Genomic DNA, 23,231 nt, shown 5'->3' with positions numbered 1-23,231 from the left:
TAGGAGGCAGATAGCAATACAAAACAGACAAAGACTCTAATTTTTCCATTCTCTCCAAAGCTCAGTTTTGCCTGGAATTCAACTTTATAATTCTGAACAATTTTTCTTGTGAAGGGATCTGGAATTCTGTGCAAGTTCTGTGATTCAGATCCCTCTGCTCCACTGCATAGCGAAGGAGGCGACAACTTATTTTCGTGGACTGCTTTTGCAGATCGCTGTGTCACCAGCATCATCAAATTGGTAATACATTTCCTAGGTGAGCAGACACGCTGTAAATCTGAACCATAAGATTTATAGCAGAGGTGTGTAAATCACAAGACTGGGTAAACAAAATGTCAGCTTCCTTGAACAGGAAAACATGGTTTGCATATGATAGACCACTTAATTTGAGACATTCCTGGAAATTTTCCTCTCCAATCAGTGCAGGTTAAACAGCCTACCATGCCTGGTATTGGCCAGGATAATAATAATAAAAAAGACTGCTTATGATGTAATAATTCATTTTATATTTTTATAACATTTTCCAAAAACTATTTATACTCACTTAACAATCAGTTGGTCGCTCAAAAGGCCACTCCCCTCTACAATCAAAACACTGTTACAGACCTCTTCTTTACTTGGATTAGTAAATATAACATCCACTTTTGTAGGTTTGTTTAATTTGACGTCTTCAATAGTCTATGAAAAAAATTAATATACAATCTGTTGTAATATTATTGGTATTATTACTATGGTAGTATGATTGGTGTTCGTGGAAGTAGTAATACTACCAAGCAAACTAATATGTATTAATTAAAATGTATGTACCGTAAACTCCAACAATAAACTTATTTTCTCCCTTGTTGTCTGTTAAATATACCATTGAAAGTATTTTGAAAGTATTTAATTCTGTTTAATAAGTGCAGAAAAATACCTGTTGCTCATGACAGAAACTTTGTGAGCTAGTAATTATGTGTGCTCTCTACCTGTGCTGCTGGTGATTTCTATCTCTCTGGACTACAGAAACTCTTTCCTCTGTCCGTCCCTCCAGTCACCACTGAAGTAAGGAGGGGAGGGGGGATCCCTGCAGGGTGTGATGATATGATTGACAGTCACCGCTCTCTGCAGGGAGAAGATCAGGCACTGAGCCAGTGGTATGTGATTGCTCAGTTCTTGATCTATAGAGCTGACGTGTGACAGATTCAGTGTCTAAGTATGGGGATGAGCGTATTTCACTCGTCCCATAATGCTCCTTTCAAGTACAGATAACCCAGAGTAAATGACATTTAGATTGCTAAGGCAATATGTATTAGAATGGCTCTCTATCTGCCCTCGGTTGTACTTTACATTCTACATACCAAGGTCTTCCATTCATAAAATGTGGTGTGTGGTATGCCGCCTTTGGAATCCTAGACAACAGAAGACTCCATTGTAGGTGGAGAGCCATTCATGTGCCTGACAGGTCACATGACAAGGCTCTCCTGGCGACTTTCTTTTTTTACTTGCATTCATTCTTATCATGCAAGTTGGAAGTCAGAGGAGCGCAATGCACAGTTGTATAGCACCCCATTTTTTTACATTTTTTTTTAAGTATGTCCATATCTCAGTTTTTTTCAAATAGACCACCTTATTGTACCTCCGGATATGGGCAAAGCAGGACAGGAGCGCGACTACCAAAAGGACGTGGATAGGTATATGTAGTACAGATTGTAAATGGATCTTTGTATGTGAAAAATTCCGTGACACTGTTAATAGTGGACAAAGGGACTTACAGTTCGAGGTTCCCCCGTGATCTATATGCCGCCCTCCTTTGGAAGGTCCAGGATCGCAAGAGTGTCACCGGTGGTGTAGCAGGCTGATCACTTGGAGGTGCGCATCCGTATGGCCACCCACGGACTCGGCTGGCCGGGCCGAGCCGCGTCGGACAAAGACGGAAGGATGGGGAGGAGCTACACGCGGCTAGGGCACGCCGTGCGTCGTTGGTCTGGATCGGTAGCGGTGTAGGTCTCAGGTGGTGGAGGTCTATGGTGGTCGGGTGTCTCCAGTGGCTACGCGTTTCGAGGAATCCCTCTTTATCAAGCCTGAAAGATGCTGGAGATCACAGGAGATTTGACTGTTTTTAAATGAAACAGGGGGGAGGAGTGTGGTTACGTTGAGCCTGGTGATAGGCTGCCGCTCACATGAGGGGGGAGTGGATTAGCAGTCTGGGTCCGCCTTGAGTGCGAGCTATCAGTGCTCGACCTGCTGTGGATATATGGCTTTAGATGACAATTCATTTTTATTTTGGGGCTAACGTTTAATTGGAGGGGATCTGATCTATAAACCAGGCTCAACGAAACCACACTCCTCCCCCCTGTTTCATTTAAAAACAGTCAAATCTCCTGTGATCTCCAGCATCTTTTAGGCTTGATAAAGAGGGATTCCTCGAAACGCGTAGCCACTGGAGACCTCCACCACCTGAGACCTCCACCGCCCACACCGCTACCGATCCAGACCAACGACGCACGGCGTGCCCTAGCCGCGTGTAGCTCCTCCCCATTCTTCCGTCTTTGACCGACGCGGTTCGGCCCGCCGAGTCCGTGGGTGGCCATACGAATGCGCACCTCCAAGTGATCAGCCTGCTACAACACCGGTGACACTCTTGCGATCCTGGACCTTCCAAAGGAGGGCGGCATATAGATCACGGGGGAACCTCGAACTGTAAGTCCCTTTGTCCACTATTAACAGTGTCACTGAATTTTTCACATACAAAGATCCATTTACAATCTGTACTACATATACCTATCCACGTCCTTTTGGTAGTCGCGCTCCTGTCCTGCTTTGCCCATATCTGCAATTTTGAATAGACAGGGTCCTCTCCCTGTACCGAGGAGCTGCTGCACACCCTTACACAACAGTCACCTAATTTTAGTGTGCCCACAGGAGTTGCGCTTTATCCTTTTTTTGTATTTTATTGTACCTCTGGCCACTGGATTGTAGTAAGAAAATTGAGAATAGCCAAGAAGTCCTACCCTAAACAGCAGTGCCGGGTTCTTCAATGTAGTCACGATTTGTACCAGCAGGTTCCCTCCATTCTCATCCTCACACACAGCTGTAGTTTGAATCATGTTGTCAGGCGTTATGGCCTGTCTATACTGTATGTATTTTATTGTCAGCTCAAGGCTTTTCTCTAGAAAACAAGTAGAAAGAAAGGTCATGCAAATGCAAAAAATAACCTCCATTGTGTCCATTGTGTTAAAGCAATAGAGAAAAATAAAACCTGCATCTAAAGAACCCCAAACCCATACTTGATCCAGAGGAAGGCAAAAACCTTATAAAGTGTGGTCTAATTTGCCCCAACAGGTAAGACTGTCCTTCCGGGCCCACTAAGTCAATGAGACACTCACTGTAAAATTTCAACTTGAGAGACAACCTCCTTCCTGTACAATTGCTTGTTTAGTCTAGGGCAGGAGTGGGCAGAGTTTGGCCCTCCAGCTGTGGTAACTTCAAATCCCAACATGCACCTGGCCTGTGGCTGTCTCAGTCTTGCAATACCTCACGAGATTTGTAGTTTCAACACAGCTGGAAGGCCAAAGTGTGCCTACTTTTAGTCTATGGGGATCCAAAAAAATATTTACTGTATTTCTTGTTCTCTGATGTTTTCAGTATGTAAGGGGGACCTTTTCCTCCTCATGTACAATGCAGGACTGCTGGACCTGCATCATACTTGATAACATCAGAAGGCTTGCGAAAAGTGGCTCTGGGGACTTGTTGTCATATAGCTGTGAGCAAACCCGCAGGAGCAAGGAGTAAGTATTATTATTACGTAAGCAAGTTTATTCCAGTCCCCTTTGCACATATGAGCAAAGAACCCTTTCAGTGCAGGGGGTGGTGGTGGTACAAAGGGAATTTATCAGATGCGAGGAGTTCTGCTTTAAAACAAAATTGGCTTGAACTATATAATTTCTGAAGAAAAGGTTTTCCTTCCCCGTAAAAAAATAGTGCATGGCATAGTGCATGGAGTATAGATTTCCGATAATGGTGGTAGGGCCAGTAACCCAAATGGTAGCAAAGAAAAGGAGTACAACTGGAACTGAACAGGGCAATCGGGTTACAAGTTTAAATGCCATCTGATTGCCACTGTACTTTACCACTTACTGGGTTGTTCATGAATGATAGTTCCTATATTTAATTTTATGGTAGGAAGTGGCAGCTTTTTTCTTTTGCTCCAGGCACACCAGCTGTGAAGCTTGACACACTTGGGCACTGGTCTAAGATACAAGTTAGAGAACCTGAATGTCAATCCTGTAGCTTCTTCTCCAAAGTTAGTGCATGTCCAGTCAAAACATTTTTTTTCAGTTTTGGATTTAGCTCTTAAGGCTGCTTTCAGACCTAAGTGTGAGAGTTTACAGGGGATTCTGGAGCATTTTTTGTGTGTTTTTCTAAGTTTTTTTCTATGCTGTATTCCGACTTGAGCGTTTTTGTTTTAGCCAATGGAAGGCCGAGTACAAGGAAAAGAGGATTATTTAACCTTGAAAAACACTAATTTTCAGCTGTTTTCAAGTGTTCTTCAGACACTTCCATGGACGTCTGGTCAAGAATGCCCCATTCTGCTTCAACAGTAGCTTGTGTACCCTTTTCAGCTTAAGGCATTGAGCTACAGGCATCTGAGCTCTTGGATGTGAACAGACAATTTAAAAGCATGGGATTTTGGTTGTTAAATGTTAGCTTTGGAACTTTGGGCTTCAAGCTACATAACGGTCAGCTGTAAATTAGAGCATAGGGTTAGAACCCATGCCAGCTTGTTACTACTACCTGGGCTCTGTTGGACTGATTTACCCTCACTTCTAAATGTATTTTCTTTAGTACATTAGATGAAAGCTAGAACCTGTGTCAGATTTTTGTTTCCGTCTACTGTATGTCCCTGGTGCAGATTTTTCCTTACTTCCTGTCTGGTGAAAGCATTGTCAGTAGGGCAGAAAGCGAGTGTAAATCTCTCGAATGGAGTCCCAGATAGCAGGAATTCTAACCCTCCCCCACTCAAAATTAGAAAACATGTTTGGCTTAAGCAACTAAGTCCCTCGGGTTCCTCCTTACTCAGTTGTCTGATGTATGCAGCTCTATAAAATCTATATAATTTCAAGTGTATATATAGCCAAAACTTTTTTCAGTTTGGGATACAGCAGGAAAGGGTTAAAACCCGTCAGTTTCTTTTTTTCTGTCTATGTTCCATTGAAAACATTTTGACTCACTTCCTCTCCCAAGGACGCAACAGGAAGTTAGAGGAAATCTTCCAAAGGGCGGGGAATTCCCCTTTTAAACAACTGTCTCTGAAATTGGAATTTTCCCCCCTACCCCTTGTTCTGCGGACTCTAAAATTTTGGATTTCCCCTCTCAAATAGAGGGGTGAATCTCCCCAATAGGAAAAGCCAGGTTTGCTTTGAAAAAGAGGGGTTTATTTTAATACTGTGACATACTGTATGCCCATGTTAACTGGACTGAATTTAAACACAGTTAGCCCCTATTTAAACCTGAGTGTTAATACACACCAGGGTGGACCAAAGCACGCACATACACTATTTTCCTCAACACAGCAGAGTAGTGCATTACTGCACTTTACCGTGCTCTGCAATGCAGGCGCAAAGCTTTAGTGTGATGGGGGTGCCACTCAAAACCAGTGGCATCGCCTTTGGCACAGTACTGGGCTTTGTGGTTGCCCTCAAAAGTGTGAAACCAGTCAAACATATTTCCGGCATACTGACTGATGTACATCTGCAATGGGAAGCTTATTTTTTGGCAGAAATATTTCCGGTTTATGATTTTTATATATACATACATACAAGACAATGGGTTACTGTGCACTTACCTTCGTTCGGTCCCAGTGTAACAGAATGGGATTCAGTAAGAATATCTTTGACCGGTTTACTGTTGTATATTATGGCGGTGGCTGTCATGTTGACCTTTATCTTGTGGGATTTAGCCACAGTGTTTTTGAACGTCAAGCTGAGTTTCAGATCATCACCAACTTGTGTTTCGGCCGCTTTTTTAAAACTGGCAGAAAATTCAGGTTTTGGGGGAGCAGATGGAGCACTATCCTCATTGCGTGCAGCAGCAAATCTAGCTTCACGTGCCATTAGAGGTGGCCTGGGTGGCTCTGCTTTTGCCTTTGCTTTTGCAAAGATCTCTCTTTCCTTAGCAGAACCTGGAAGAAAGAGATGATATAACAGTAAATAAATGTGGAACGTGAAATACTCTGCCAAATTATTATTTTTTTCGTTTTGGATAGAGTAGGGAATTGTTAAGACCCCTGTGAGGTGGTTGCCCTGTGTCCCATCGGGGAGATTTTCTTTCACTTCCTGTCACAGAGACGCAGCCAGAAAGACGAGATGTCTCGGAGATGTTAGGCCCGAGTGAACTTCTAACTACAGCTTATGTAGATTGAAATCCAGAATTTTATCAGTAGATCGGTGTTGCCTTACCAGTTCAATTCAGTAGGTCACTGTGCTACCCCTCTGCCTGGTTTCTGTATTGGTTTGTTTGAAATAAGAAAAGTGCGCAGCTTTCATTTTTCTGCATCATGTGTTATTATTTAAAAAATATATATATATATATAATGATAATGTTGATGATAATGATAATGGCATAGTAGCAAAAAGGTTTCCAATTTTAGGCCAGGATCACATCTATCCGTGTCCGCTTTTGTCCTTTTTTTATATCATGCATTGTAGCATATTTATACACATTTCCGTTACGTGTTGTGGTGCATTTGTGGTGCATTATACACTATGCACCACACTACACTATACACTACATATTTTCATGCATCATGCATTTTTTTGGTGTGTCCAATGAGGACACATTTCCTACAGTGACATCGTTGTGGAATTTGGAAGGATCTACTTTCTGGATTTCTGTGTCTTGTATTTAGGAATCTGATCACAATGTCTGCAATTACATCTTTCAGCAGCTGCTGCAGTTGCTGCCGAGTCACGCCTCATTTTCCAAAGTGCAATGCAACACATAATATATATTCTCCCTGCTGCTTAGAGTTGGCATGGGACACTGCAGCTGTCACACACCGGCTCTAATTACCGAGAGCTGAGTAATCATATAACTTCAGCTCTCAGACTCTTTCTCCAGAGAACAGTGACTGTCTGAGATTGCTCCCAGCAGGAATCATCCCTCTCTGTTCTTCCAACACTTATTGGTGGGGCAGATAAGGGAAAGGGCAGCTACGGCTGGCTCTGGCTCTAGAGAGGCAAAGCCAACTGTCACTTACTGAGCTGGGTTGGACAATAATGTAGTAAATGATCCTTTCTGCTGCAGCACAGATCTGTGCTGTCAGCAGATAGACTTTAGTAAATGTGCTCCTGTGACCCAAAAGAGAAGTAAAAGCAAAAAACAAAAAAGCTTTGACTTTTTTTTTAAGGCAACAACCCTTAAACGAGACAGACAAAAGTCTGAGAGGGGTCCTACATTTTCTCTATTAAAAAAAAAAAAAAGGGCCTCCACTGGAATATTTTCTCATGCTTCATGTTCTGTGTGACACTACTCACGGATCGATAGTGAGGAAAAATCTCCCCAACTGGGACACAGACAGCAATAAAAATATTTGACAGTTTCTAACCCTTACACACACTAATAAAAAAGAAACACGTTTTTGCAGGAATAGGCTTCAGTTGAGGCCCCAATATGTAGTATTATAGAGATATTGTACATTCTCACAGGTTCCAAGACAAGATCTCTACCCAGGATGCTGCTTACATTTGTTTGCTGGCTGCAGCTCTTTCTTTTTTTTTGGGCGGGGGGTCCTACACAGAGCCATTACATTTTATGGTGGGGCTGCAGATGGCACTGCAAGATAATCTGCATACCATCTTCCAAAAAAGCTGAGGAGAGAGGAGGAGGAGCAAGGAATAGGATTTTTCTTGAGCCAACAGTCTAACAGTGAATTAAGTTTTCGTTTCAGAAACTCCATTTATTCCAGAATAGAACATTAACCCCTTCACGATCCATGATGGGATAATTCCGTCATGGGTCCTTAAGGGGTTAAACAGACTCCTGGCAGGACGCTGTTTATATTTGCAGATCAGCTGTTGCCAGATCACTTGTATGGGCCGGTAAAGTGGCCGCACTCCCCCCTAGCCAGAAAACTAGAACTTTCTGAAGTAGGTCTATGGCAGCCTCTGTGCATCTCTCAAAGCAATGTCCTTATGTTTTTACATGTATAAAAAGCAATAGCTTAGCTCCAAGAATGGCTTGTTATTGGAATAGTTTATCCCCCCGACCCATCATATTAATCCTTGCTCTCCTTGTACTGCTTGTTTCTTCCTCTGCTGTTCTATAATTATCGCGCTTCAAGCAAGATTTCAACAAATTACACCATAATTAAATGAGCAGCATCAAACTAAAAAAAAAAAAGATACCTTCTGGGTATTTGTAGTCATTGGTTATATCCCTGCGTTGAAAAGAACCAACTGCTTTGGTACTGGTGAGCTGCCCAACACCTGCAGGCTCAGAGTAAGCCAATGTTTTGCTTCCATCCCCATGCATAATCCAGTGTGCTTGGTCACAATTCACTTCACCAAACACAAATATGGCATCGTAGGGTTTGTCTACATCTCCTTCCTTCACTGCCTTCTGCGAGGTCGGTCCCAATTGGTATCTACCTGCATGAAAACAGAGCCATGTATTGTTTGTTAGCAGAACATGATTAGATCTGTAAAGTGTTTAACATTATGGAATGTACTACTTCATTGCTACTATCTCATTGGTCAGAACCTGTCCCATCCCAACACACCTCACTATAGAAAGGGCTGTATTTACCATAATGTGGGTAGTGCCTGGGGCAGCAGGGGAGCGGTGTTAGCACCAAGGCTTAAAATTAGCAATTTATAACCGTTTCCCTATTTTGTGTCCCTCTTTTGCCGAATTCTGGATGTTTGTCTAAATGTAACCAAAGAAAGGGCCTGTGTCAACTAGCAGTTTTTTTGTTTTATGCCAGTTTTGCATTTCCATACAGGTTTATAGGAATGTAAACTCATCTTGAAGCATGTCAGAAGTAGGTCAAATGTACCCATCAATTAATTTTGACTAATCTCAGATGCAATATAAACTGATGTCCAAAATAACGCCATTGACCCGAACCCAAAGCGCATCAACACAGGCCCAAAAACCTTTCCTAAGAGAAATGGGAGGGTTGACATTGCTGAGGGTCATACATTCCCCATCTTGGCTTCATTCCTTGCTGCAGTCATAGCAGCTTAGCTGCATCCATCTTTGGGGTGGGTTCAGTTTTTGTTTTATAATTTCAAAGAACATGGAAGCAGAAAATCCCCAGTTGGGGTTCTCCTAGCCCAGGGGTAGGCAACCTTGGTTCTCCAGCTGTGCTGAAACTACAAATCCCATCATGCTTCTGCCTCTGGGAGTCATGCCTGTGGCTTGCAATGCCTTATGGGATTTGTAGTTTCAGCACAGCTGGAGAGCCAAGGTTGCCTTCCTCTGTCCTAGCCCATCTCCCATCATAGGACCAGGTTTAGAGAATCTGAAATATGAAAGTGCACCTTACACTTAAATCCAAGGACTGCTTATTACGAGTCTACCTCATTTATTTTGCATTATACATGCAATACAAAAAAAACCCCCAAAAAACACTGGAGATAAGTTAGAAAAAATACTTCCACGTGATGAACAGTCCTTAGAGTGGGATCCTGAGACAGCTGAAAATCCAAAATCTCTTACACAGCACATGAGCATCTTCTTGCAATATTTGGGATACTCAGAATTCCCAGGATCTTACTCAAAGGACTGTGACATCACCCTTTCTAGTGCAGAATTCAAGCTATAGGGCAAGTATATTTTCTATATTTTTATGCCAATTTGTTTTTTTTGTGATAATTCCATGATTTGAAATAGAGGGGTGGCCCTGGTGTAAAAAGCAGACTTTGCATTTTAGTGCAAGGTCTGTTTTAAGCTTTGATGCCTTTAAATATAATAAGCCAGGGTGTAGATCTGCCGATCCATTCATAAGTACATAAGTAGTTGCTATATTCCACCAAATCAATGTATCCAATAAAGGTCATGAATGGAAGCAGCCTTTATGTCTATTTATACAGGGCATAATGTGTAGCCCGAGTCACATACCGTCGCTACGTTCCTGTGGAGTTGCATCCAGTATTTGCCATCCATTATAAAGTGACCCAAGATCCTTTCTAGTAAAATAGGCTTCATTCCATGCATGGAAGTTCCTGTGAATAGAAACACATAATACTTCATTACTAAAGGAAAAATGGCCATGGCTGAGTTACTGCAATACAGTATTTTTAATGTACCCTCAAATAACAGTCTTGTTCAGTATATCCAAAAACATATATTACATTTTTGGTAGTTTGAGAGTTAAACTATGTGACAATTTCTTGTATCTTTCAGAGACTCCAGTATCAAGTCTGCAATTGAGTTCCTGAACACCTACTGTGGCCATTAGGAGAGGGCTCCATTGGCATATAAAACATCTCCCCATGTCTATTTAGCTGCCTGCAATTTGAGTATAAATGGTATATTGGTCTATAAGCGGACCTATAATAGGGAGCGTTGTGGAGGAAAGTGAAGATAGATATTATTTTAACCTTTTCAATATTTAACCATTTTTAATTTTGGGCACACATGCACATTTCTTTTACTTGAAAACGCACCTAAAACTCCAAACCACTATGGGGGGAAATCATCAAAACTGGAGCAGACAAAATCTGGAGCAGCTGTGCATGGCAACCAGTTTTGATAATTTCCCTTCTATATTTTTACAGAAAGTAGTGGCCCTGTAGAATAAAATGCTGTTAGTTGCATTTTTTATGCTGCACAATAGTGATGCTATTGTTTATCAAATCTACAGTATATTTTCAGTAAAAAATATACATTCAAATTAATTTAATAATCCCCAATTTCTTATTAAAAAATAAAAGATAATATTAAGTCAAGTAAATATATACCAATTATGTCAAGTCCCAAAACCCGAAATGGCAAAAACTATGGTATGGTACGGGTCATCAGTTTAAAATATGGGCCCAGAATTATTGCTCGTGTGTGGCGATACCCAAATTGTGTGACACAAATGTCGTTTTTGTACATATGCGTTCCCAATGCAGGTATGTGCATTTATATGTGGGTGTATCCAAAAAATGTTTTGGGTATTTATTTTGTTAGACTTTTTTTTTTTACTCAACTTTGTTCATATCACATGAGGGCAGAATGTCAGTGTCTGGGGTTGAGAGCCTGAAAACATGCGGGTGTTTATGCAAGTACCGCGTTTACCCTGCATACAGCCATTGCCTTCTGTGGGAGGCTGTAAGAAGCACCTGTGGCTCACTGGTGGGGAAAATGCACCAGAATTTATGCTCTACTGCCATGGGCAGCAGTGTGCATGAGCCCTTATGTTTGCCCAGTTTAGTTTCACTTTCCACTGCAAAGACAGGACCCGAGAAAACCTCAAAAACAAAGTCACTGCGCAAAAAAATGTACAACTTGTGCATATACAAAAAAGTGCCTAGTGATAGTCCCAACATAGTATTTGACCTCCCCTATATTAAATTCAATACAATCTCAAAAACTGCATGTGCAAAATGTTGTGATCCTGACATGTGCAACTCCACAAAATGATCTAAAAAAAAAGGAGTCTTTATGAGGTTATGTCAGCAATATATAAAGTGCAATTATTCGACATTCCAAAAAGGTAATTCTAAGTGTAATATCCTTAGTGTTTTTGTGCAATCAAAACACTCACCAGACTCCTTTGACCACTATTAAATGGTCAAACTGCACTCAGATTACAATCCTTAGCGAGCCATTCTCCCAAGACAGCTGATGGCAACCTCCTCTGCAGTCAATATCTCCTTTCAGTTTGCTGGGTTTTTTAAAAAACTTTTGGTCGGTTCAAGTTGTTCCAATTTCTGTCAATCCACCTTCTAAATGGCCAATATTAACCTCCTCCGCACATTTCTCCTTGTAATTCATTCAGTGCCTCATGGAAAAAAATGTAGACGCCACATAGTGTGAAATCCTTAAAAACTTTTAATCATAGATTAAAAGTGGAGGAACTACCTAATTAGTTATTAGGCTCTGCCTAATAAGCCTTGAACGTAAGTTTTTAAAGAACCTATGATTAAAAGTTTTTAAGGATTTCACACTATCGGGTATATTCACTAAGCTGCCGTAGGCAGCCGAGTGAATGACCGACCTAACGCGAAGTGATGTTCGGCTATTCACTTGAGGCTGGTACGGCTGATTGCTGAAATCAGCCATACATCGGGTAGCTTCGCATGGCTTCGGGTCAGCCGAACATGCTCAGCATGTTCGGCCAACCCGAAGTGCAGAAGGAGTTCGACTCAGCCGATCCAACATCTGGATCGGCTGAGCCAAACCTCCGGCAGGCTACTCGCTGCTGTTCGGTCTATTCTCATAGATGACGAACAGCAGTGAGTGAATAGCCGAATGCCGCCGAGCGGCATTCGGCTCGGCTGTTCTGCTCGGTCCCTCAGAGGGACAGAGCAGAACAGAAAAATAGTTAAAAAAGTGACAGCTAGCTCCGCCCAACAGTGTTCTATTGGCCGGCGTACTATTGGCTACTGCAAATTGAAATAGCCAATAGGAATCTAGCAATCAAAGTTTTATTTTATTTTTTCTATTCTGACACGGTTTTCTATTTTAAAAGGGAAATATCAGGGGTCTGTTAGACCCCTAATATTTCTCCGAAGCCCCTAAAAGTAAAGTAAAAAATAAAAATATTTAATAAAAAATAATAAATAATAATACATACAAAAAATTAAAAAGTTTATAAAAAAAATATTTAAAAAAGTTAAAATAAAAAACAATTTTTGGTTTCGGTCTGACATTTTTTTTATTTCGGTTTCGTTTAGAAATGTTCATTTCGGTGCACCTCTAGTAATAAAATGTACTATTTAAGTACCCGGAGGAAACCCACACAATCACAGAGAGAACCTGCAAGCAGTATAAGCCAGGGATGCACAGATAACGATACTAGTACTCGTGGAAATGCCCCCGATGCATAGCTCTGATACTGGCGCTTTCAATTTTTAAATAGATTTGGCTGCCTGAGGTCCCACGCTTGTTGGGGAGGTTAGGCAGCCTGCTGGCAGACACAGCCCTCCCTTTGCTCTCAAAACAATCTCATTTTTTCATGGGAAGGATTCTGCATTCCACAAACATTCCTTTCAAGTTCTGGTCCATGTTAACATGATTGCATCAAACAACCGCAGTAGAGGAACATCTTCCAATGGAGACAGCTGTAAAGTTCTACCTTGTCTCCCAATAGTCCATCAACAGTTTTCTTAATTAGGTGCACCTGCGTCACTTACCAAACACTGTCCTCGGTCTCATCTTCATTCTTTCTCCCATCTTCGTTATAGATATTATCAACCAGGAGATTTCCATGTGTGTCATGAGCAGACTGGAAGTTTATAATCACCCTGGCTGGTATCCCCAAACATCTGAGAACTGGGAAAAAAAATGAAAAAAAATATTGCAAAAAGATTCATCATCTTCTATTCATGGCATAGATACAGTTGTAATTAAAATTTAACTTATAAAAAGTTGAATTTTCAGTTGAATTTGCGGAAACATTTTTTGTGTTTAACCCATTTCACTTTTGTTTGATTTGTACATTGTAAACATTCTGTAAATGTTGCCAATAAACATGATTTGCAATCAGAATTTAATAATTTTGATTACAACTAGATGTCCATTATAGAACTTTTCAAAGATTACAAACTTGCTATATAGAAGTATATTCATATAACACAAACATATGCATTTTAAATAGCTTTATGTATTTGAGTTTATTATCCATGGTCAACCAAAATAGATTTTTTTTTGCACAATTTTGGATTTAAAGCGACTCAGTCAGGTTTAAAAAAAATTATTTCCAATGCCATCTCCCTGTAAGAAAAGACATCTCATAATCACCTCTCTCGTGGCCCATTTCTCCAACCTCCTCTATGTTCCAGCTCTGCAACCTAAGTTAGGCTCTTTGGCATTCAACATTGCTGGATACCTGTGCCCCCTGCCACATTCTGTGGTTGCTTTTTCTGAACCCCAGTTCACCGCTTATTCTTTTGGTAATGCAGGTGTCAGAAGGAGCCACCCAGCCAGGAGATTGGGCTTTTGAAGATAAAGTCAAATTCTACGTAGTCTTTCTGAAGATCATTACATCAGATCTCCTTTCACAATGTATTCAGACTTGTGTTTTTTTCTATTATATGAGGTTCTTTATGTTTTATAGAAGGTTTATAACCTCTGTTGGCTCTTTGTTTTCTGTGTTCTCATTTGTAAGCTTTCATCCTACTCTATTTGATGGGTTTTGGACTTATCAGAAGGGAATATCTCCTGAATTCCTGTCTATTTGATGGGAGCCAGATAGAACACGGAGCACCATTCCCATAAAGTGAACCGTGAAATCACAGCACACAAAAACGTGCACAAGGGTGCTTGCCTTCAATTAAGAAGGGACCTCGAATTCCCGACCCCCCGGGGCGCAAGGCTCCTGACTGGCTGAGATACTATGGTCCAACTACCCGAAGGCAGGCGGACCCCGATCCTTTGGGGACCTGCCGAAACAGGTCCCACATAGTACTGGGTAGGGGACTGTCCCGAAGAGAGACCCCCTGGTTGGGGAGTAGGCAGAGAACCCTATATTAGGGCAGAGAACCTCCTCCCCTGCATCGGGAATAGGCCCCCGAAGGTACCTGCACCCTAGCACTCTGTGGGTCAAATTTACAAAAACACAAAAATGTGCCAATCGTGCATCAGGTGCAATAAATAAAGAAATAGTGCCAGTGCACCACGCTGACAGGCCCTAGGGGCCGGAGTGCAAAAATATTGCCCCGGACTAGCCATAAGGCCTGTCTCAGAGGTGAAGTGCAGAAAATGCAATGTGGTGTGTGTCCATGTGCTACAGTGAGTCATGTGGGGTCCCACACCCAAGTGACTTTCTGAGCACCCCTGGGACGCCACCCCCAGGGGGCACAACACCACGGGCTCTGCCGCCTCCCATCCCTCCGGCCAGACCTAGTGGTTCTCCGCTCACATCAGGAGGTAGTGCCGTCGGGGGTCCTCCCACTGTCTGGGGTCTACCCGATCATCAGAGCCTGACGCAACCAGCAGTGGACCGAACCGTCCTCCGACACCCACCATTACGTCAGAGGGTACTAGAATGCTCTCCCATCGGGTGGCAACATCCTTTCCCCTCCAACAACTGATAAGTACAGATTTTTTTTTATCGAAGCCTGTGGACGTGCATCAAAACAAACTTCCCCCTGTGAACAAAAAAAGTGCAACCGTGAAATCACAGCACACAAAAACGTGCACAAGGGTGCAAGGTCCTTCCAAAGAAGGGACCTACTTTCCTGACCCCCGGAGCGCAAGGCTCCTGACAGGGGTTGAGACTGTTGGGCCACCAACCCGAAGGCCGGTGGACCATTTCCGTCGGGGACCTGCCGAAACAGGTCCCACACAGTACTAGGCAGGGGGGATCTCCCGAAGATAAACCCCCCTCCTGGGTGGGAGGAGACAGAGAACCCCGTAGGAGGCACAGAATCTCCTCCCAGCGTCAGGAATAGGCCCCGAAGAAACCTGCACCTTCAGCAACTGTGGGTCAAACTATGCTTTTTAAAAAAGCCAATCGTGCAATAAATAATAGAGTGCCGGTGCACCACGCTGACAGGCCTTAGGGGCCGAATGCAAAAAAATTGCCCCGGACTAGCCATAAGGCCTGTCCAAGAGGCGTTGTGCAGAAATAAGCAATGTGGTGTGTGACCGAGTGATCAGTGAGTCAAAGTGGGGTCCCACACCCAAGTGACTTCCTGAGCACCCCTGGGACGCCACCCCCAGGGGGCACAACACCACAGGCTTCTGCCGCCCCCAACCCTCTAGCCTCCACCAAGCTTCGTATCCATTCCATCAGGAGATAGTTCACCTTCAGAGATCCCTCCGCCGGAGCCCTTGCACCTTTCGCATCTGTGGGTCAAAATTTTAAAATAAAAAAGTGCCAATCGTGCATAAAGTGCCAGTGTACCACGCTGACAGGCCTTCGGAGCAGGAGTGCAAAAATATTGCCCCGGACTAGCCATAAGGCCTGTCCAAGAGGCGTTGTGCAGAAAAAGCAATATGGTGTGTGACCGAGTGCTACAGTGAGTCATGTGGGGTCCCATACCCAAGTGACTTTCTGAGCACCCCTGGGACGCCACCCCCAGGGGGCACAACACCACGGGCTTCTGCCGCCCCCGAACCCTCGAGCCAGACCAAGCTTCGCATCTGTTCAGTCAGAAAGCCATGTACTGAGCGGTTCCCCTCTCACAGGAAGCCGCCCCACACGCTCTTTCACTCCAGCGAGTACTAAGTAACCATCCCCCGCAAGGACGGTTCTTTTCCCCACCGAAAACTGATAAGAACAGATACTACACTTGATCTTAGCCAAAAGGCCGAGAAGCGATTGAGCGACTGACCATTCCCATGAATACAAGCAGCAATGAAAACACATTTTTTTTGTGGTGTGAGGAAGATTTAGAACTGTTATCAGTCTTTATTCATTTCTATTGTCCCATAGCTGATGAGGGAGATTTCTGCTTTTAGTCTGATGTATCGACCCATATGAAAAAAAAGTACTATTTAATGACCAATTGTGTTATACTGCACTAAACTTTTTATCTTACCTCCAACTAATAGCATTTTGTTCTTTGAAAAGCCAGTCTAAGGAAAAGTAGTGATGAAAGAAAGCACTCCTGGGATTAACCAAAACATTTGCATATTCATTTTACATCAGGGTTTCAGCAGGGTGTGTCCTCTTCCTACGTACTTTTATGCTAACAGGGGCTCCACGTTCTCATCCTTTAACCCCTTCATAACTGAGGCATTTTTTTCCTTTTTTGCACCCATGTTATATTCCACATTTTAGGCCTGAAAATTACTTTAAACCCCCCAAACAATATATATTTTCTGAAAGCCAAGACCCTATAGAATAAAATGGTGGCAGTTGAAAATTTTTATGTTCCACGATATTAGCGCAACTCCTTATCAAACCCCAACAGTTAGTGAAAAATGCACTTAAATGCCCCAAAACGCAATACAATATCCATTTGTTTAATAAAAAATAAAAGATGAGGTTACAACAAGTAAAAAGATACCCAACATGCCCTGATTAAAAATTGTGTGCGTCCGTGAAACGGTGACAAAATTCAGTACCCCAAAAAGTCCATAGACAATGCTTTAAAATCCCCCACTGGTGCTAGAATTATTGCTCTCACTCCGGCGTTCTCGGAGATACCCACCATGTCTGTCTAGTGCGTTCATCGTTTCCTTAAGTAGGCACACCCGATGAGTGTTTATGTGAATAATTTTTAAAACTGTTATTTTTTTTAACTTTACTTTAATTGCTATCACATAGGGGGCTTACAATCCCCCTATGTGATAGCAGTTGGTGGTGACAGGTACTCTTTAAGGTGATGCTGGGGGTCCAAAAGACCCCTAATGCCACCTTTTACACTTGAAATAAGCAATTGAAGTGCAAAAGCTGCCGGGAGTCTGTTTAACCAGCCCCGATGCCAGCGACGTATACTGTACATCGCTGGTTGTGAAGGGGTTAAATTTGGGAAGTTATCCTCATATCCCAAACCTCCAAACAAGGTGCAGATCTACTAAAAATGATTATGCTGTTAGGCATAAGACATACTTTTGAAAAGCTTTACCTGTGCAAAGTACTCCTGCATATACCCAACACTGCCCAAATTTGACCGGTCCATTTTGCATCCACTGGCGGAGAATGGGGGCACTTCCATTCCATGTTGTAGGGCTCTCTCCACCACTGTAGTCTCCACTCCAGTTCCCAACAATGACTCCATTGTCATCATTGCTGTTTATCTAGAGAATACATTTGCATTGCTTTGTCAAGTTGGTTAATGTTTAAATCTTTTTTGCATTAAGTAAAAAATATTCCACCTACCATAGCACTTAGTATTCTTCCCACGTAAATGGGATCATTTCTGCGAGACACATGCGTGGCTGGGTCATTCCTGTACTCGGGACTCCTGTCAAGCACGGCCAGGGTGATGTTCAAGATGTCATTTTCAAGCTGTGGGATTAAACATATTACATAAATCTCAGCTAAGGTCATGATTAAAACAGTGATAAAATGATGGCATATAATGTATAGCAGGGGGTCTCAAAGTACCAGCCCACAGACCAGTTACTTTTGGCCCACAGGCAGGGCCGCAGATAGTGTCAGAGGTGCCCAGGGACAGAGAGGGGGCTCTTACATTTTACAGCAGCCCGGGGCATAGCTAGGGTTGCCACCTGTTTGGGATTCACCCAGACCGGTCCGGGCTTTTTTTTTTTAAATTAATTTTCAAAGTATACAAAACAAGCACTGTAGATGTATAACAATTCGTAGAAGAGAATAAGACGCTGACATTACACATCAATGTGATTTTGAGAACATTGAGAAATGGATGAGCACAATATGAGCAGGTTGATTACCATTAAAGCATGGTAAGTTGCCAAACAAATAACACTATTAATCAACACTCAGTTATAGTATGCAACACTATCATCCATGAGAAAATTAGGCTGCTAAGGACAAAATATATATAAATATTTCTCCTTATGGTATTTAATAAAGAATACATAATATAAGAAAGAAATAGAGCAAGAAATTAGTAAGAAAGGTAAAGAGAAGGAGGAGAAGGTAGATCAGAAAGAGTGTGGATGATGTCAATTAGGGACACTCAGGAGGTACAGGAATCAGCCCCACCAACAAAGGAGGGGATATAGATGGTTATGGATATATGATAAAATGTTATGAGGTATTATGTATCTTTCTCACATAGCATCCACGGAGGCCATATGGCAAAGAGCTGAGGATACCGGTTGTAGAGTTGAGCCGTCAATTCTTCCATATGCATCAGTTTATTGAGTTCCGAGATCCATTCCAGAGTAGATGGAACTGATACGGATTTTCAGTATCTAAGAATGACAGCTCTGGCTGCAGTGAGAAAAAAATCATAGTAGATCTTTTTTAATAGAGGAGAAGGAATCGGGAAGGATTGATAGGAGAGCTACTTGGGGGTGGGGTTTGAGGAGGAGAGGACGATGTGACTTTTTGGCAGGTATCAAAGACTGAATCCCAAAAGGGACGTAGTTTAGCAGTCCCACCAGACATGAAGCATGGTACCTACTTCAGAGAGTCAGCGCCAGCATGCGTCTGTTATCATAGGGAAAAATCTGTGAAGATTTGATGGACATTGGTATCTGGCTGGCATTTTGAAGTTACGCTCTTGGGCTGCACTAGCAGCAGAACGTTTGTGCGTCGATGAATAAGCTTTGCATTTGTCATTCTCAGAGAAGGTGCAATTGAGTTTTTTCCCCATGTGTGCATTTATGGTGGGGTCCCAGAATCTTAGAGATAAGTAGTTTGTATAGTGTAAAGATCAGGTGAGTACGGGTTGTTGGAAGGAGACACAAAGTTTCAAAGTCACGGAGTTGGAATTATAGGAGCCAATTACCTGGGGAGTAAGAAAATTCTTCCCAAAGTGAGGCCTTCGGTTTTAAGCCATCAGAGGACAGGGCAAAACAGATGTAGGAGGGTTGTGCAGAATGACCATCAGAGAAATGAAGATTTATCACAGCCTGGTGGAAAACCAGGGTTATGTAAAATTGAGGTAATTGGACCATCATAGGTGGAAATGTGCCAGAAACATACTAACCTGTCCCAGGTATGCAATAGCGATGAGACCCTAATTGGAAGGAGAAGATGTCGAGGGCAATTATTAAGGGCAATGTAACAAAGGGAGAATACTGGAATAGGAAGAAGCACACTCTCTAGCTGCACCCAGTTTTATGAGAGGCACCTAACAGTCTAGTCAGATGTGCAGCTAGGTAATATTGCATAATATTAGGGAGATTAACTCCCTCTAAAGGTTTAGGTAGAGTTAAGACATGAAACCGAAGTCAGGGTCTATGTCCTTTCCAAATATATTTAAGAAGGCCAGATTTAAGTGTACGGAAAAAATATTGGGACAGTGTCAATGGAACAGTCTGAAATAGATCGATTCATCTAGGCAGGATGTCCATGTTAAATAGCGCCATGTGACCAAACCTTGAATGGGATTTGTGTTCCAAACTCATCCGCTAAGTCATGCAAAAAAGGAAAAAGGAGATGCAAGGGTGTAAGAATAAAGAAAGCAAAGAAAGGGAAGAGGAAGAAAAGGACAACATTGGTAGAAGTGTAACAACAACGACAAAAAAGAATATTAGATAAAAGTAGTAGCAGGAGCCAGCAGAGGGGGAGATGGATTCTAGCAAAGACAAGGAGTAAGGAAATACATTCTAGGCGATAGGTCGGAAGCTGAGGACGGCTGTCCAAGGGAACTGAACTAAAGAGAACCTGACCATCCTTTGTTTCTGAACTGTAACCGCTGACTTCTTTCAGACAACTAATTTTAAATTTCTGGTAAAGTATAAGTTTCTATATTTCTGTAGGCAATTGATTAGCCACATACATATATTCGGATAGACCATTTAGTTCTTGTAGGATCTAGATTGATTTGAGATCATTTTTAACTGCAGTACAAATTATGTCTTTCAATCTTGGGAGATAAATATATACATTTGTATAATCTCCGGGAAGCTGATTTCAGTTTCTAGTCAATGGTCTAGTCTGATATATATTGAATGAAATTGGTGGAAATTCTTTTTCTTTACATTGAATATAGTCTTGGCTTATAGCCAACCCTGTGCATGATGGGACAAATCTTGCCCATGCACTGTTAAAAGTTGGAGTTTGTGAATATCTGTTGCTGGGAGAAGTCACATGTCAATTCTGAACCTTTTGCTTCCTTATTTTGTGATCTACTGATAAGATACCCATTACATTTAAAAAGTTTAAAAAGTTATTTTATTTGGTTACATTTATATTTTGAGTTAATATCAATGTTATCAAATTGATTGAAATTATTTGATCCATATTCTTTGTTTGTCACCAATTATATTTTTATTATTATTCTGCACTGATTTTTAATAAATAAATATATATTTTGTATACAATGTATTCATCTTGTCTTCAAGTTTGTGCAAATAAAAGAACTCGTGTAAATTTTGATTTATGGAAATAAGTTGGGATTCTCCTTAATTACAGATCCTTATTTGTTTTCATAAATAGAAAACTGTTTATCAGAGCAGTATAAACATTCTGACAATTTGACATACTTATTTTAACATTAAAGTTTCTGGAGCCAAATATTTTTTTTAGTGGGGAAGGGTTAGAACCTCTGTTGGGATTTTATTTCTGTCTAGGCCTATGTTAGAGATGTACCCTTGCTTTCTGTCCTGCTGACTTTTTCTACTGAATAGGAAGTAAGGGGAACTCTCCAATAGCAACTTAAACAGAAATTAGAGTAGGGGAACACTAGCGCTTCTGTTAGTTTTTTGTGTCCCTGTTGCAGATTTTCCCTTATTTCCCCATCAATGGTTCTATCCAAAGTTAAGAAAATCATTTTGACTCGACACAAACTTAAAAAACTTAAGTCTAGCTCTAGCCTTTTTTGGGGGGGGATACAGTATATATTCAGTGACCCCAGTGGGAAGATTCTCCTGAATTTCCCATCGTTATGATGCGTGCTATTTATTCCCGACTGTATACAGCTATTTTAGGCTTGTTGGCTTGTTAATGCAGTATATGAAAACAAGCTACTCACACTAATGCCAAGCCACGTCCAAGGAAAACTGCTCAATATTTAGGAATTAAAATTACCTGTCCATAATCCCATCTTCTAGATCCATAATTGTTCACATTTCCAAACCAGTAGAGTCCAGTTTGATTTAGAACGTACTCTGTTCTCTCTTCTTCGCTGCTCATATACACTTCATCACCTGAGGAGAGAGAGTAACCTTCACGTATCTATCCGTTAAGCAAGAATAGGTGGAGTAGGGTGTGGGGCATGTAAAAAAAAATGTTTTTACAATAGTGCCATTTATCCATTTAAAGGCAACCTGTCATAAGAAAAACATGTTGCTAACCTTTTAATTCTGAAAATACTAGGTTGTTCCTAAAGGTGAGTTCTGGCCAGGAAAAAACTCCAATGGTTACCCATCTACCCACTTCTAGGGTGAAGAGTATAGCTTTATGGTGACAGGTTAGTTGGTTATGGTGACTGATCAAGCAAAATGTCATCCTCTTGGTGTAAGTCTCACTGACTGATTGCTTGCCAATCAAATAGGAATCAGCATGGAACATGGGCACTGCCAAAAGTACACATTGAAGTGCTGAAGTTTAGAGTACACTGGCTGTCATGTAGGTTTTAGAAATTTTGAAAACTATTTAAATTCTAACATTCCAGTGAGGGAATAGAGCGGAAACTAATAAGAGGTTTCTTTCCATGGTCAGAGTTCACATTTAAAGTATAATGAAAAACCAAGACTTGCTGCAGAGAGTCACCCTCTTTACTTGTCTTGGTGACCATTGTCGCTGAGGCAGAAGTGCAAGAGAGATTCCACCAAAAACTCATTAAGATTTCTGTGTATGTATGTATGTGTAATTTGTGTATGATTATACTTGCAACAAGTAAAACATGTATTTACAGCAATAAAGATAACCTACCTGATGCCCATGGGTTAAACAGCAAAATGAAGCCTCCCAGGCTGGTGACATTTGGTCTTCCTCCACTGGTAATCTGCAGACTCATTTTATATCTGCCAATAACTGCAGTGACTGGAATATTGATGACAATGCTCAAGGTGTTGGTACTGCTTGGTCCACGTACCGCACTCCAGGATCTCCCACTCGCAGAGCTGGACACTGCCATTTCTGCCCTTGTGTTTTTCTGCACTGATGGAGAGAGACCTGACAATACAAGTCATAAATTGTTATTTAAAGGAATCCATACTTTTTCAGTACTATTATCTAACACACATCCACTGAAATCAGTTACGTTTTAGGCATTGCAATCTAACAAGTCAAGTTGTTTCCGTTTGATTCGGGTGGTTGTGTAATTTCTATTTTATAAAAATTGAAGGGAAAGAAAATAGCAGTCAATGGCAGTTTATGGCAGCCAACACACATCTAGTTTATGTAAACATCTGGCTAGTTAATACAGGCATTGCCTTGCTTTCCTTTCTTTAGGTTTATTAAAAATGACTCTACGTGTCTACTGTAAATTATGTATGCAATTTTATGCGCATAAAGGTAAATACTGGCATAGCATGGGTAATGTAATAGT

At 41.6% G+C, this 23,231-nt stretch overlaps 1 protein-coding gene across 1 annotated transcript in view; it reads right to left on the bottom strand.

The window, feature by feature from the left end:
* The window catches only part of LOC108793366 (protein-glutamine gamma-glutamyltransferase E-like), a 23,271-nt gene extending 438 nt beyond the window's left edge, over window positions 1-22,833 (bottom strand). Inside the window, exons 1-10 of the mRNA XM_018564289.1 lie at window positions 22,613-22,833; window positions 21,767-21,885; window positions 17,963-18,091; window positions 17,709-17,880; window positions 13,326-13,464; window positions 10,102-10,205; window positions 8,385-8,627; window positions 5,825-6,160; window positions 2,991-3,148; window positions 545-678 (exon numbers count right to left, since the gene is read on the bottom strand). Coding sequence (XP_018419791.1) covers window positions 545-678; window positions 2,991-3,148; window positions 5,825-6,160; window positions 8,385-8,627; window positions 10,102-10,205; window positions 13,326-13,464; window positions 17,709-17,880; window positions 17,963-18,091; window positions 21,767-21,885; window positions 22,613-22,817 — 1,739 coding nt within the window. The 5' untranslated portion in view covers window positions 22,818-22,833. The remainder of the gene's footprint in view (window positions 1-544; window positions 679-2,990; window positions 3,149-5,824; window positions 6,161-8,384; window positions 8,628-10,101; window positions 10,206-13,325; window positions 13,465-17,708; window positions 17,881-17,962; window positions 18,092-21,766; window positions 21,886-22,612) is intronic.
* Window positions 22,834-23,231: the final 398 nt, after the last annotated feature.

This window comes from Nanorana parkeri, unplaced genomic scaffold (assembly GCF_000935625.1).
Source record: "Nanorana parkeri isolate BGI_ZX_2015 unplaced genomic scaffold, ASM93562v1 scaffold743, whole genome shotgun sequence".
Classification (NCBI taxonomy): Eukaryota; Metazoa; Chordata; class Amphibia; order Anura; family Dicroglossidae; genus Nanorana; species Nanorana parkeri.
The sequence above is the reverse complement of the archived record's forward strand: the minus strand, read 5'-3'. Positions and strand labels throughout refer to the sequence as shown.